A 14,092-nucleotide genomic window follows, 5' to 3' on the forward strand; every position below is an offset into this window, starting at 1 on the left:
CCACTGCAGGATTACCACTCCAGTATAATTTATATCCGTCCTCTAACTAACATTCTTGTGTTGCAACCTTTCCATGTGGTTTCACTTAGCCCTAGGATGTGAATACGTCTACGGTTCATTAAATCCATGATTTTGTTTCATTTTCCTGTTAGAGTCATAACGTTTAAGGTTCCAATCCAAAGCTTGTTCCTATGATCGGTTCTTCTCGTGCATCTTGAATGAACATCGGACATGACATCGTCATTAGTTCCAAGAGTACTTGAAGTATTGTCGACATTCAGAATATGTTTCTTTCCGAGGCTTGTTTTCGTTTTGAAAGCAACTGTATTGTACTCCTGTACTGACTTGCTAGGTCTAACGTACTAGAAGATTTTCTTTCCGGGTGGTCTCCCTTAGCCTTTGGCAATCCCCCACCTCACTGCAAGGCAGCAGCTGATGAATTTATGTGTTATTTCCCATACAAAGGTCTCATCTTATCCAACCTTCTAAGGGAAAACTCCTCTGCTCGCAGGTATTGGTTTTCCCTTAGTTTGCCTGGTTTGGTATCGGCCGCCAGACTCTCGGCCAGACAGTCGCAGGTAATATGTCTACTGTCGCATACAGTAGCAGAATATATTCTGACCTGACTCTTTTAGAGATATGGTGAAAAATTTCAGTTACTCGGTTTTTCAACACTTCAAAATTAAATGCAATACATCAGACTTCTTTCTTTTTGGCCCAGACGTTGTTCTTACTCTATAAAATCTTTGACATATGGCAATCCTAATCCCAGTTGAAAGTAGAGAAGTAAGCAATCCGAGACTATATAAAATTAATAATGTTATTGGTTTGTATGTCCCCCACTAACTACTTTTACAGTTTTCAGATGTGTCAGAATATTGTCCCACAGGAGTTCTTTTACATGCCAGTAATATCTACCAACACGAGGCTGACGTATTTGAGCACCTACAAATACCACCAGACTGAGCCAGGATCAAACCTGGTAAGTTGGGCTCAGAAGGCCAGCGCTCTACCATCCAAGCTACTCAGCCCAGCTGGCTATTTGAAAGAAAGTGCTTCAAGTGGTATTTACAATAAACCATGAAAGTGGATTTCAGAAATATAGGTCGCAGTAGCAAAATGAATATTGAGTTTATTTAAATGAAGGATAATTAAAGCAGAGATTTAGTAAAGTAAGTTTAATAATATTTAGATGAAAGAAGATATCATACATACATACATACATACATACATACATACATACATACATACATACATACATACATACATACATACATACATACATACATTATCATTATAGATTGTTGTGCCTATCAGCGTTCAGTCTGCAAGCCTCTAAACTAAACGTCGCCACAATCCTCGATTTGCAACTAGTGTTGTGGCCTCATTTAGTTCTATACCTCTTATCTTTAAATCGTTAGAAACCAAGTCTAACCATCGTCGTCTTGGTCTATCTCTACTTCTCTTACCCTCCATAGCAGAGTCCATTATTCTCCTAGCTAACCTATCCTCCTCCATTCGCCTCACATGACCCCACCACCGAAGCCGGTTTATGTGTACAGCTTCATCCATCGAGTTCATTCCTAAATTAGCCTTTATCTCCTCATTCTGAGTACCATCCTGCCATTGTTCCCACCTGTTTGTACCAGCAAACATTCTTGCTACTTTCATGTCTGTTACTTCTAACTTATGAATAAGATATCGTGAGTCCACCCAGCTTTTGCTCCCGTAAAGCAAAGTTGGTCTGAAAACAGACCGATGTAAAGATAGTTTCGTCTGGGAGCTGACTTCCTTCTTACAGAATACTGTTGATCGCAACTGCGAGCTCACTGCATTAGCTTTACGACACCTTGATTCAATCTCACTTACTATATTACCATCCTGGGAGAACACACAACCTAAATACTTGAAATTATCGACCTGTTCTAGTTTTGTATCACCAATCTGACATTCGATTCTGTTGAATTTCTTACCTACTGACATCAATTTAGTCTTCGAGAGGCTAATTTTCATACCATACTCTTTGCACGTATTTTCAAGTTCCAAGATATTAGACTGCAGGCTTTCGGCACAATCTGCCATTAAGACCAAGTCGTCAGCATAGGCCAGACTGATTATTACATTTCCAAATTTAATAATATTTAGACAAAATAATATATCATGTGTAATGTGTATATTATTTTAAGATTATAAAACTATTAAATGCAATATGGTTTGGTATAATAGCCAGCACCATAGTCTGATTAAGCTTTATTGGGACACTGTTGTAGTGGCAGACAAAACAGTCAACATTAACAGACCAGACATCATACTGGTAAACAAGAAAACTGGGACAACTTTCATTATTGACATTGCAATCCCCAATTACACCACATTGACAGGAAGTACCATGAAAAAATCTGCAAGTACAAAGAACTTGCAGAAGAGATCAAGAGGATCTGGAAAATGAAACTGGTACGGATAGTCCCTGTGATTTTGTCAGTCAACGGCCTCATTCCACACACACTTCATAAGAGTCTGCAAGAACTGGGTCTTCCACCGAACATCTACAGAATTATGCAACATTGTGTGATCGTTCCGCTCACAAGAATGAAGATCCCATGATCTAGAGTTTTGTATATACCTGTACATCAATGTTTGTATTATAATGTGTAAATACTTTAATTATTGTAAGGCACTTGATGCATCCCATGCCCCGTTACTACCCATACCTCCTGTGGAGAAGTCTAGAATATAATAATAATAATAATAATAATAATAATAATAATAATAATAATACAAATAAGCACCCGCGGATCAACTGAGGCAAAAAGGACTGCAGTCAACGGTCTCGACGGCAGAAGAGGATATTTCCCAACGGCTGAGAGAGCGGAAGAACTGGCTCTTCGGCTTACAACCGAAGTTCTAACCACGGACTCCTAATTAATCGTAAATGATAATTTAGCCGGAAGACACCAAGAGGCACCTCTCGATCTTAACCATCGAGTTGTAACCTTGTGATCATACCAGTATGATCACCCCCTGCATCTATCTTCAACTTGCAACATTGGCATGATGGATAACACGTTATCACAGCAACTACCCCAGGCTCTGGACACACCTAGTCCGGTTTCTCCCGATCATCGGATTCTGGGGGATCGGGAGCATCATGCAGAGAAGAGTCGGAGCTTCTCAAAATCTCTTCGTCCCAAGAAAAAGACCTTTTTAGGTACAATTAATGTCAACACCCAACTGAAAACAGGCAAGCTTAAACAGCTAACGGACACCCTGGATTAGTTCGATATTCAAATCATAGCACTCCAGGAAACGCGCTACCAGGATGAAAACCATTTTGACTCTGAAGAGTACAGGATATTTAAGGGTAAACCTGCCATAAGAATCCATGGGAACTTAACACAACTTGGAACAGCTTTTGCGGTACGAAAAACTATCATCAGTTCTGTACTTGACTTTACATCCCCATCTGAAAGAATCTCAGTACTTACTGTGAAATCTCGCAATAAAGCTTACTCCTTGGTCAATGCCCACGCTCCCACAAACACTGACAATAAGAAAAATCCAGAGAAAGTGGAAGCCTTCTGGGAACTCTTAGAAGAAACCACTAGCAAGATTCCAAAGCATCACGTGAAAATCTTAGTAGGTGATTTTAATGCACAGGTTGGCAGAGAGAGGAAACACAAATGGATTGTTGATCATCACTCGGCACATTGGAGAACGAACAAGAATGGAGAATGTCTTATAGACTTCTGTAAAACCTTTGTCTTAAAACTAATGTCTACGCATTTTGCGAGACCCCCATATAAGAAGAAAACGTGGAAATCACCAAACCCGTTATTGGGCGAATTCCAGATCGATCACGTCGCAATCTCCAGAAAGAATATGTGTGAGATCCAAAATGTTAGAGTACGGAAGGGAGTTGTCGACTTGGACCACTACCTAACACAAATCAAAGTGAGATTCCAACCCAACAGATGCAGACCTAAACACAAAAGATCTCTAAGAGTTGATCCAGAATGTCTTCGACAGAACGCCACGACCTCTCTACAAGACATACGAGAGCAGGACCCCAAGGACTGGCCAGGCCTTCGTAAAACACTTCAGACATCAGCCATGAAATTAGGACAGCCTCCAAGGAAACGCAAACATAGGTGGTGGAACACGACCTGTGATAAAGCCATTGATGAACGGATGAAAGCATGGAATCAGTCGAATGGACATCAAACAACTAAGAGATGGGAGACCTTCCTAAAAGTTCAGAAAATCTCCTCAAAAATAATCCGCAGCGAGAAACGAGCCTATGACAAAAATAGACTCATGGAAATCGAACAAGATTTCCTTAGAAACAACTCCAGGAATTTCTACAAGACCTTCCGTGAGAATTTATCTAGCTGTCAACCACCATCTTTATGTTTCCGTCGAGCAAATGGAACATTAGAAACGAACACCAAAGAGAACTGCACTATTCTAGCTGACTACTTCCGAGACCTCCTCAATTGTGATCCTCCAAAGGAAAGACTGAACTTTGAAAAGCCCATGCCCAACCCCGATTCACAGCCACCGACAATACAGGAAACAGCAGAGATCATACGATCGCTTAAAAATAATAAAGCTCCTGGAGAGGACGGCATCACTGCAGAGATGTGTAAACTTGGAGATGATCTTGTAAGCAAAATTCATTCAATCCTAGTAGAAATATGGGAAATGGAAATGATTCCACAGGATTGGACGTGTGCATTAATACACCCATTGCACAAGAAAGGTGACAAGGCAGATCCAAACAACTATAGAGGCATATCTCTACTGCCAATCGCATACAAAATCCTTTCCAAAGCTCTCTTGAACCGGTTAGAAAAACAGACAGATCATCTGATTGGCGAGTACCAAGCGGGTTTCATGAAAGGTCGATCATGTGCAGAACAAATATGGAACTTGAAGACGATATTAAGGATTCGCCGAAGTGCCAGCACGATCGTCACCTTTGTGGATTTTAAGAAGGCGTATGACTCTGTGGACAGACAGACAGTATTGATACTCTAGAAGAACTCAGAGTGGACAAGAAGACCAGAGCACTTATCCAGCAGACCCTCACAAGTACGACCTCTAAAGTGAAATTCCTTGGAGAAATCTCTGAGCCTTTTGAAATATGTACGGGCGTTTGTCAAGGTGACAGCATCTCCCCTATTCTGTTTAACTTAGTTCTAGACAAAGTTATTAGAGAGTGGGAAAAGGATATCAAGGGTGTGAACATCCGAAATTTGGGAAGCAAGGTCAATGTGAAATGTTTAGCATTTGCTGATGATCTCGCAATCATTACTAAGACCAAGGATGAAACAAGGTATGCCATACAGAGACTACACAATATAGCATCAAAGGCAGGCCTCCAGATATCCTACGAGAAAACCAAGTACATGGAAAATCTACGTCAAAATAGCAAAAGAACTCCGCTAGAGATGGAAAACTGCACAATTTCACAGGTGCCCTCCTTCAAATACCTGGAGAAATTATACTACCATCAGGATTAGACAGTAGTGCCAATGTAGAAAGAAACACCAAACTACATAAGGCATACAGACTGACGTGGAATTACTACAACAAAAGAGTCATATCGCGTAATGCAAAATTACGACACTACAAGACAGTTGTATTGCCCGAAGCTTTATATGCCTCAGAAACGATATGCTTAGGTGGTCACTCTAAAATTACAGAAATTGAAAAGCAGGAGCGGAAAATTCTCAGGAAAATTTATGGTCTTACGAGAGAAAATGGAATGTGGATTAAGAGGAAAACAGCGGACCTCTACTCCTTCACCGACAGGTTTACTAATTTACATGTAATTAGGTTTACTAATGCCGTACGGAAAAGGCGCCTTAATTTCTATGGCCATATCTACAGAATGAACAGCGACAGACTAACTAAAAGATTATTCAAAGTAATCAACTCAAAGAAGGTCAAAATAAAATGGCTAGAAGAAACTAAGGCGGACCTCCAAGAAATAAATATTACAGACGATATCATGGAAAATCGTGGAGCTTTTAGAACCAAAGTAGCCAATCATAAATTTAGGGAGAAACCAAAAAAGACAACTGGTAGGAAGTGGTCGACAGAACGCAAGATGCAACACAGTGCATTCATGAAGAGATTTTGGGAGGATAAGAAGGCACAAACCATCAAACCAACTAACAAGTTCAAACGCGCTCTATGAATGGGGATAACGAAGAAAGAAAGAAGAATTTTTTTAAAGAGGGATTGTGGAAAATCTTCAAAAGACACTTGTGAAGGGTCCGCACTCCACAAGTGTGTGGGATTCTTACCCACTAAAAACCACACACCCTTTTTCCCACGATGATCGAGCTCGATAGCTGCAGTCGCTTAAGTGCGGCCAGTATCCAGTATTCGGGAGATAGTAGGTTCGAATCCCACTGTCGGCAGCCCTGAAAATGGTTTTCCGTGGTTTCCCATTTTCACACCAGGCAAATGCTGGGGCTGTACCTTAATTAAGGCCACGGCCGCTTCCTTCCCACTCCTAGCTCTTCCCTGTCCCATCGTCGCCATAAGACCTATCTGTGTCGGTGCGACGTAAAGCAACTAGCAAAAAAAAAAAAAAATTTTCCCACGATGTGTATCATCACCCCGGAACCGCTCTCGCATTACTTCAGGGTGATATCATGCTTTGTCTTTCAGGCGTCTTCTTTCTTCATTTCTCCTTTACGAACGTTCGTATGCTTCCAAATCCTTCTTCTTCTGACGAAGGACGTTCTTCATGTACACTGCCACGCGATCCCAGGATTTCTGGTTTCGCAGCATCACCGAAATAATATTATCTGTTGTCAATTCTCCTAGTTCAGTTTCCACACATCTTCTCTGAATCGTCCAATGGCCGCATACAAAAAAGGTGTGAAATACGTTGTCAATGTCATCACAGTATATGCATGCTGCGTCACTCGCTCTGCCCACTTTATGCAGGAATTTCTGGAAATATCCATGCCCTGTTAGAAGCTGCGTGAGGTAATAATAATAATAATAATAATAATAATAATAATAATAATAATAATAATAATAATAATAATAATAATAATAATTCCATTGCAACATCATCAATCTGGAGTTTTTGAACTCTCTCAATAAATGATTGAACAGGAAATATCATTAGACCTTGGAAATGGAAATACAGTGTAATTCACTGCTCAGTGTTGAAATTAGAATATTTGGCTCTTTTTATACTATGAGCTGCCTACTGTATTCCTGTGTGCAGTCAAGCAGAACTATTTTTTGTGTACTTATTACATAATGAGCCATCTATATATTATGAGATGTGCTTGTGCAATTACTTTTTTGATGGCTGGGGAAAATAATCAGCGTACCGTTTCATGCCAGGTGTACTGGAAATTGATATTAGTTTCACTAGCTGATGAAGAAACTTCCTCCTAACATTTTATGGACTTTTTTATTATCTCACAAATGATATATAGGAAGTTTCTAGTACACTAAGGGGAGTCTACACGTACTACCTAATTGCCAGTTGTCTTTGAGAGAGCATCATGCATACATTGGGTTTTACAGCTGCCCTTCTGATGTATTTCACTATATTACAGGTAAATTAATTATTATTCACCAAGGAATTATCTTTTCTTTGCCTTTTTATGGCCACAAGAGAGGCACATGGATCCCTCCAGTTTAAATAGATCATGATAATTTCTTCTTCTTTCATAGGGCGTGTACATGTGCTGCTTATTGGTACATCCGTTATGGGCCTTACCTACCCCCCTGAAAATTATTAAACAGGTAAAAACTGCCCCTAGGTTTTCCAAAAATATCTACTGATTATAAAATAACTTAAAATAACTAACTATATTTTGACTTGCGTCAGTGCTTGAGCGCTTCATTAATACACAAAAATAAAACTGCTGGAAGACTTTTCCTATGTACGTAAAGTGATTGTATAATAAAGGCAGTGGGAAACAACAGAGAGGACTGAACTACCATTTGTACTGAGCCTGATGACCAATAATTACATCACAGATATATTGCCCTTTACTATTTTTGTGTATCAACACAAATTGCAGACACACACCATTGAAACATGGTATAGCACTTTGATACTGTACCTCTTTATACACCGATTCTATCACTTGGTTGACTGATAATTTTGCTTGAGTTAACACACACTTTTGATTTACGCCTGAAAGTCTGAAGTAAAGTACTTAATCTCTGTCACCAAGATATTTGACAAAATACAACAGCACAAGGCTAGCCAGAGTTGGTGCTGAGAATACCATACTGCAATGAGACAATGAAGACCAAGTACATATGCATCTCCATTCAGCTCTCTCCTCAGCAGTTTCTTTCAACCTAGCAATTGTCGTGCTAGTATCTCCTTTGATGCCATCTAACCAACTTGATCTTCACCTTCCAGTTCCTCTTTTACCAATCATCATTTCGGGCATGCCTACCTGTTTCAAGGAGGTACTTCTCATTATGTGGCCAAAGTAGGATAACTTTTGTTTCACTCTATGCTTTTCCAAGGAGATTTTTGGCTTGGCATGGTCCAAGATTTTCATATTACTAATACTGGCTGTCATGATATTCTCAGCAGCAGTCGCCAACACCAAAGCTCAAGTGCATCGATCCGTCTCCTGTCAACTTTCTTCAGGCCCCATATTTTGCAGCCTCTATGTGCAGGCATTTTGATTTGATGTCATATTCTACACAGCTTTTCAAGTGTGTAGTCCAATAGCCCTCATTTTTGTCAGTAGTCTCTCATGATCCACCTTTATTTAATACAGCATCTATTGTTGTAAGATCTACACTACATATGTATGTCCAAATTGTTTATATAGTCTATAGCCTCTGGAATTGCAAAAGCCTGAATTCTTTGATGAGGTGCTTTACTGTCTATTTTGTAGCGACACAGTCACACTCAGGTGTTGAGATTCTGTTCCACTTCTAGTGGAAGGCTGCACAGTTCCCGTGGTTTGTTTGGGATCCTGTTCAGTGCGGACCATAGTCTACAAGGGAGGTTGAAACCAGGTGGCGGCGTCTTCTTCACAGAAGGCATTGTCGGGCAGTATTTGTCATTGAGTCTCTTCTGCCATTCAGCGGAAGTTTGGTAGTTGCCGTTCCACAAGTCCATGGTATCTCTAGTTGGTGGTGATCTACCTTATCAAAAGTCTTACATACGCCAGTAGTGATTTGATCTCCTGAATCAAAAATATCTGCTACATTTTACTGGAATCCTACAAGTTGAGCCTCACTGGGATAACCTTTCCTAAACCCACAATATCTTCTATCAAACCAGTTAGTAATTTTGCAAATGTGATAGTACATGTATCACACTCCCGTGCTGTATTCATTACAGATTCAAATCATGTATTATTATTATAATCATCATAATCATCATTATTATTGGGAAGAGTACAAGAAAAAAGTAAGAGTAATTGGGCTCAATTACAGTTACTTGAGAAATATTTTACTCAATTACGATTAAAAATTACTTTTTTTTTTAAATAGGTAATCACTAAAATTACAATTACTTTACAGAATGTTAGTCTTAAGGAAATCACAATTTGTTTTTTTTTTTGCTTGGGGCTGGAATAATACAAATTTCACAAGGAAAAGGAATAAATGAAGTGGTTTTTTTTTAGTACAGAGGCAAGACTAAACATGATACCATGGAATTTTTGGAATTATCTTTTTTCATCATTTAGCATTTGAAATGTTTGAATTTGAAATGATTTTTTAAATTTAATAATGTTATTGATTTTACATCCCACTAACTACTTTTATGGTTTTTGGAGATGCCGAAGTGCAGAAGTTTGTCCCACAGGAGTTCTGTAACATGCCAATAAATCCACTGACATGAGGCTGACGTATTTGAGCACCTTCAAATATCATTGGACTAAGCCAGGATCAAACCTGCCAAGTTGGGCTCAGAAGGCCGGCGTTCTACTGTCCGATCTACTCAGCTCAGCTATTTTCCATTTACTTGGCAAATAAAGGAATTGGTTCTTAAAATTCTAATCGCTAATCCTCGACGTTTTAAGTAGGGGAGTATGTACATCTCTGCATTTATTGAAAAGATGCCCTACAGGGGCACTTGAAGGAATGCCGATGTTTAATTATAAGAACATCGTTGGAATGTCTTTGGAAGTACTGGAGAGGTAAGAAAGTACCTCATCCAGAACTGGTGAAGCTACTGGTTCTGCTGTAGTAGAACTGAAGAAGTTATCTTCATCCTCATTTATTTTTTCACATTTCTGCTTCTGTGCAATGTATTTCAATTACTAGAATGTAACAATTGCAATTTTATTTCAAGAAGTAAATAACAAGTAAAAGTTACATTTAAAAAAAAGTAGCAATTACAAGTAAAAATTACTTAGAATGTAATCGTTACAAGTAATTCGATTACTTTTACTCAATTACTTCCCAACTCTTTTTATTTTTACAATTTGTTTTACATCACACCAACACAGATAGGTCTTATGACAACCACAGGATAGGAGTGGGAATGAAGCGGCTGCAGCCTTAATTAAAGTGCAGCCTGAGCCGTTTTTGTCCAGTGTTACTTAAATTTGGTGCATTTTTTCCAATGCTGAACATCGAACATAAACTTGTTGCCATTGCCCGAAAACCTTTGAAACTTGGTTACAGTAATATGTTGTCATTAAATATATTTGTGCGGGTACATATATTTGTCCGGAACTTTTGGCCGGCAGTGTATGTCAAGCTGATTGGCCTGTAATTATCTATTTTATAACCCTTTCCTTTGTACATAGGAGCACCTATTGCAGCTCTCCATTAATGTGGTGTGGATCTTCCATACAAACAGTATTCAAATAATTACCTACTTCAGATATGGTACTATATCCCAACCAATTGTCTTTAGTATATCCCCAGATATCTTATCAATCCAAGTTGCTTTTATAGCTTTCTTTTGTTTTTGTAAATGTTTTCATTTATCATTGGTAAATACTGCAGTACTTCACCAGTATTAGTTACGGTCAGGGATGCAGTGATGCCAGAATGCACCAAAATAGAGTCTGAAACCTATTTGGAAAGTTGGAACATAGTCTGAAACCTATTCCCCTTTAAATTGACTGAAGTTTCTTTATTTTATAACATTTGTATGTTTTAAATATCCCATATTATTTTAAAGGCCAATAGTGAAGAACTTCATATCTAATAACTACTGCATTTTTACTTACAATGCTTCGTCAATCTCTGGAATGTGTTATATTGAGTATTACTTCCGACTTCCAAACGTGGCAGAACTTGATAATAGTAGGATATGTCAGACTCAGTAATTTCAGGGAACCAGATTTTTACCCATCATAGAACTTGCATTATCTCTACATCAGTAAAATGTTTCGCTAAAAATTCATGTGAGAAGCCACTAAAATATAGGTAAGAAGTGTAGGCCTATTCACTATACTGTCAGAAGAAACAGACTCCAGTTATAGCAATTTAAAGAAAAATATTATTGGTTCCTCACCTCTGAAAGATGCATGGCTGTATACTATTAAAAGTATTTTTAATGATATTGCTGTTGATTCATCTATAATAACCAACAATTTAGAATCAGCTGCAACTATTTCCTTGCATAACATTTTTTTCCCTTGCCTTTCTGAAACGATGCAATTAAGTATACTGGTGGCTGATGTACGACTCTGGAGGCCTATACCCATATTCACTCCACTGGCTACCTGTAGATCTATTAAATCAGGGTATTTGTTAGATGAAATGCAATTTTTTGCTACATCGTATGAAAAATCTTATTGATTTTAGCATATTGTTTACTGAGTTGTTGACCAATTAGATGTTGTAATGCTGCTTATCTCCAAGGTCTTTGTCTAATATTATTGTGTGTGCCTTGGATTTTTATGATCCAATATTTTCTTCCCCAGTGATATTTGCAGTTCCCCTTTCTTGCTTCCATAATATGTAACCTCAGTGTTTGCCCTTTCTTTTGAAATATAGAGCTCTGATTCTTTTTCAACACCTGAACCAATTCCAGTCCCTTCAAACAACTCTTTCATAATAGAACTGAGTGTTGGTAATACCATAAACTCAGTGTCTGAAGTGAATGCATTTTAGATTTTCATGTAAAGTCTATTAATTGTACTATAGATACCCAAAAAGTCAAAACTAGCTACTGGCGAATGACTTAAGACTGCAAATAGCAAAAGTAGAGATAATTCTGTCTGTGCACTGGGTAGCTTCATCTCACAGAGCTGCGGAAGCAACCTAAAGAGTTACAAAAGTCTGTATGAACGTTTCCTAATGGCATCATATGATCACAATAACAGTTCTAAAGAGCATCAATGCATAAAGGTCCCTGTCCATGTGTATGTTTACACTAGTTTGTGTTTAATCTAGCACTAATAACTGGTGGTTTTTTAAAAAGTTAAAATAATTAATTTATTATTGCAGAAAGATTCTACTAGTCTGACTGATGTCTATAGAATAATTCATAGAAGCATTCATGTTATTGAAAGAATGCCCTGTAAAATATTTGAGGGAAGCTGAAATTGCCATACACAATGGAAATTTTTGTGATGTCCCGATAAAAAAATTTCTCCTTCTGTGGTGAAAATAAATCTGGGATATATTTCTTCAGAGTCTGCCTGAGAATTTGAAATACAGATTGCTGATAATTTCCTCCAACTGTAATTCTTAAGGTGATGCTGCCAATGCATCAGAGTTCAAAGCACTGATTGAACAAATCAAGTAATGGAACCTTCTAAATGGCCAGTAGATGGCTTGGGGGAGAGAACAAATTTGCACAACTATGTAAAAGGTTCTGCATGTCATTTGACATGGTTCATGAAGACTTTAGGGATTTCATACACAGTAATGGTAGAGGCGTTAAAGATAATTTGGATAAAGTGATGCTGGCTATATCAATATTGCCAATAACTAGCGTTCACTGTGAAAGGGTATTTAGAACTTTGAATGTAATCATAACATCACCCAGAAATCATCTTTCGATTGAAAATGTGCCTAATTTGATATTCATCAACTTATTAGGGCCACGGGTTTTGTGGGTTCCAACGCCTTATGTACAAAAATGGTTGCTGAAGCATATGATGGCAGATGACACAAGAATTAGACAGCATCAGTTGCAAGAAAATGGAAGATAAAAGACTCTTTGGAAGCCATTCTGACTTTGAGTGTTGAATTTTACTGCTGTTTGAAAGTAATTGTTCATATAAAGTAGCAGTGGCTGCTGAGGGGGGCTGGCAGAGGGGCACAACTTTTTCACAAATTTATGGTCTTACTAAACACACATAAGTAAACAAAATGCATATCCAATACGTATTATATAGGGTTAAATACTTGATAATTAATCGCCTACTTCACTGTCTTCTTCGTTTTAAGAGAAAATGTGGAATGAAATGCTGGTGTCCATTCGAAGAAGGCGGCGATCCAGATTCTTACTCACTCAAGTATCTTGAACTGTTTAAATGTACCTACTGTCACTGAAGTCTATCTCACAGCACTATATATATTATCGAATAAACTACTGTTAGTTGGCCGGGTAATCTAATAGTCCATTCAAATTACTGTTCCTACTGACAGGCCAACTACTGAGTCTATTGCCTGTTACCAGGATGAATGAAATACAGTCTGCGCATCCTACAATAGGGCCTGTGCACTGTTCAACGATGGCGGTGTTATTCCTTTATTTAAACACAAATTCCATTCTTCTATGCCATAAGTCTGCAAACTTAAAAATGACTTTATCGTCAAAGTCTGGCACATCATACATGGGGTCTTCTGCAATAGAAATCATTGCCAAAACAGAGAGCCATTCTTCTGTCACTCTATTTGTACAAATGGCTTAACACGAGCCAGTATCGAGAAACAGCACTCTGCTTTGGCTGTGAACATGGGTGTTGTCACAATTATCCTGAGAAAGTTTAGAATTTCTTTGAAAGTTTATTTGAAATTATTTTCTAAAATAAAAGCGAGGAGTGGTAGAGCTCCATTGACTTGCCTGAAATCTGTCAGTTTATAAATCTCTTCTAATTCCGCCTTTAGCCTTTCTTTCTGCAACATTGGATAATGTAACATAGTAGAATTTAGTACGTTCTTG

The 14,092-nt window shown here is 38.3% G+C and overlaps 1 protein-coding gene across 1 annotated transcript in view; it reads left to right on the top strand.

The window, feature by feature from the left end:
* LOC136884710 (peptide methionine sulfoxide reductase MsrB) overlaps window positions 1-14,092 on the top strand; it is a 57,653-nt gene that overhangs the window by 9,302 nt on the left and 34,259 nt on the right. The window contains exon 2 of the mRNA XM_068229682.1: window positions 919-982. Coding sequence (XP_068085783.1) covers window positions 919-982 — 64 coding nt within the window. The remainder of the gene's footprint in view (window positions 1-918; window positions 983-14,092) is intronic.

This window comes from Anabrus simplex, chromosome 1 (genome assembly GCF_040414725.1).
Source record: "Anabrus simplex isolate iqAnaSimp1 chromosome 1, ASM4041472v1, whole genome shotgun sequence".
Lineage (NCBI taxonomy): Eukaryota > Metazoa > Arthropoda > Insecta > Orthoptera > Tettigoniidae > Anabrus > Anabrus simplex.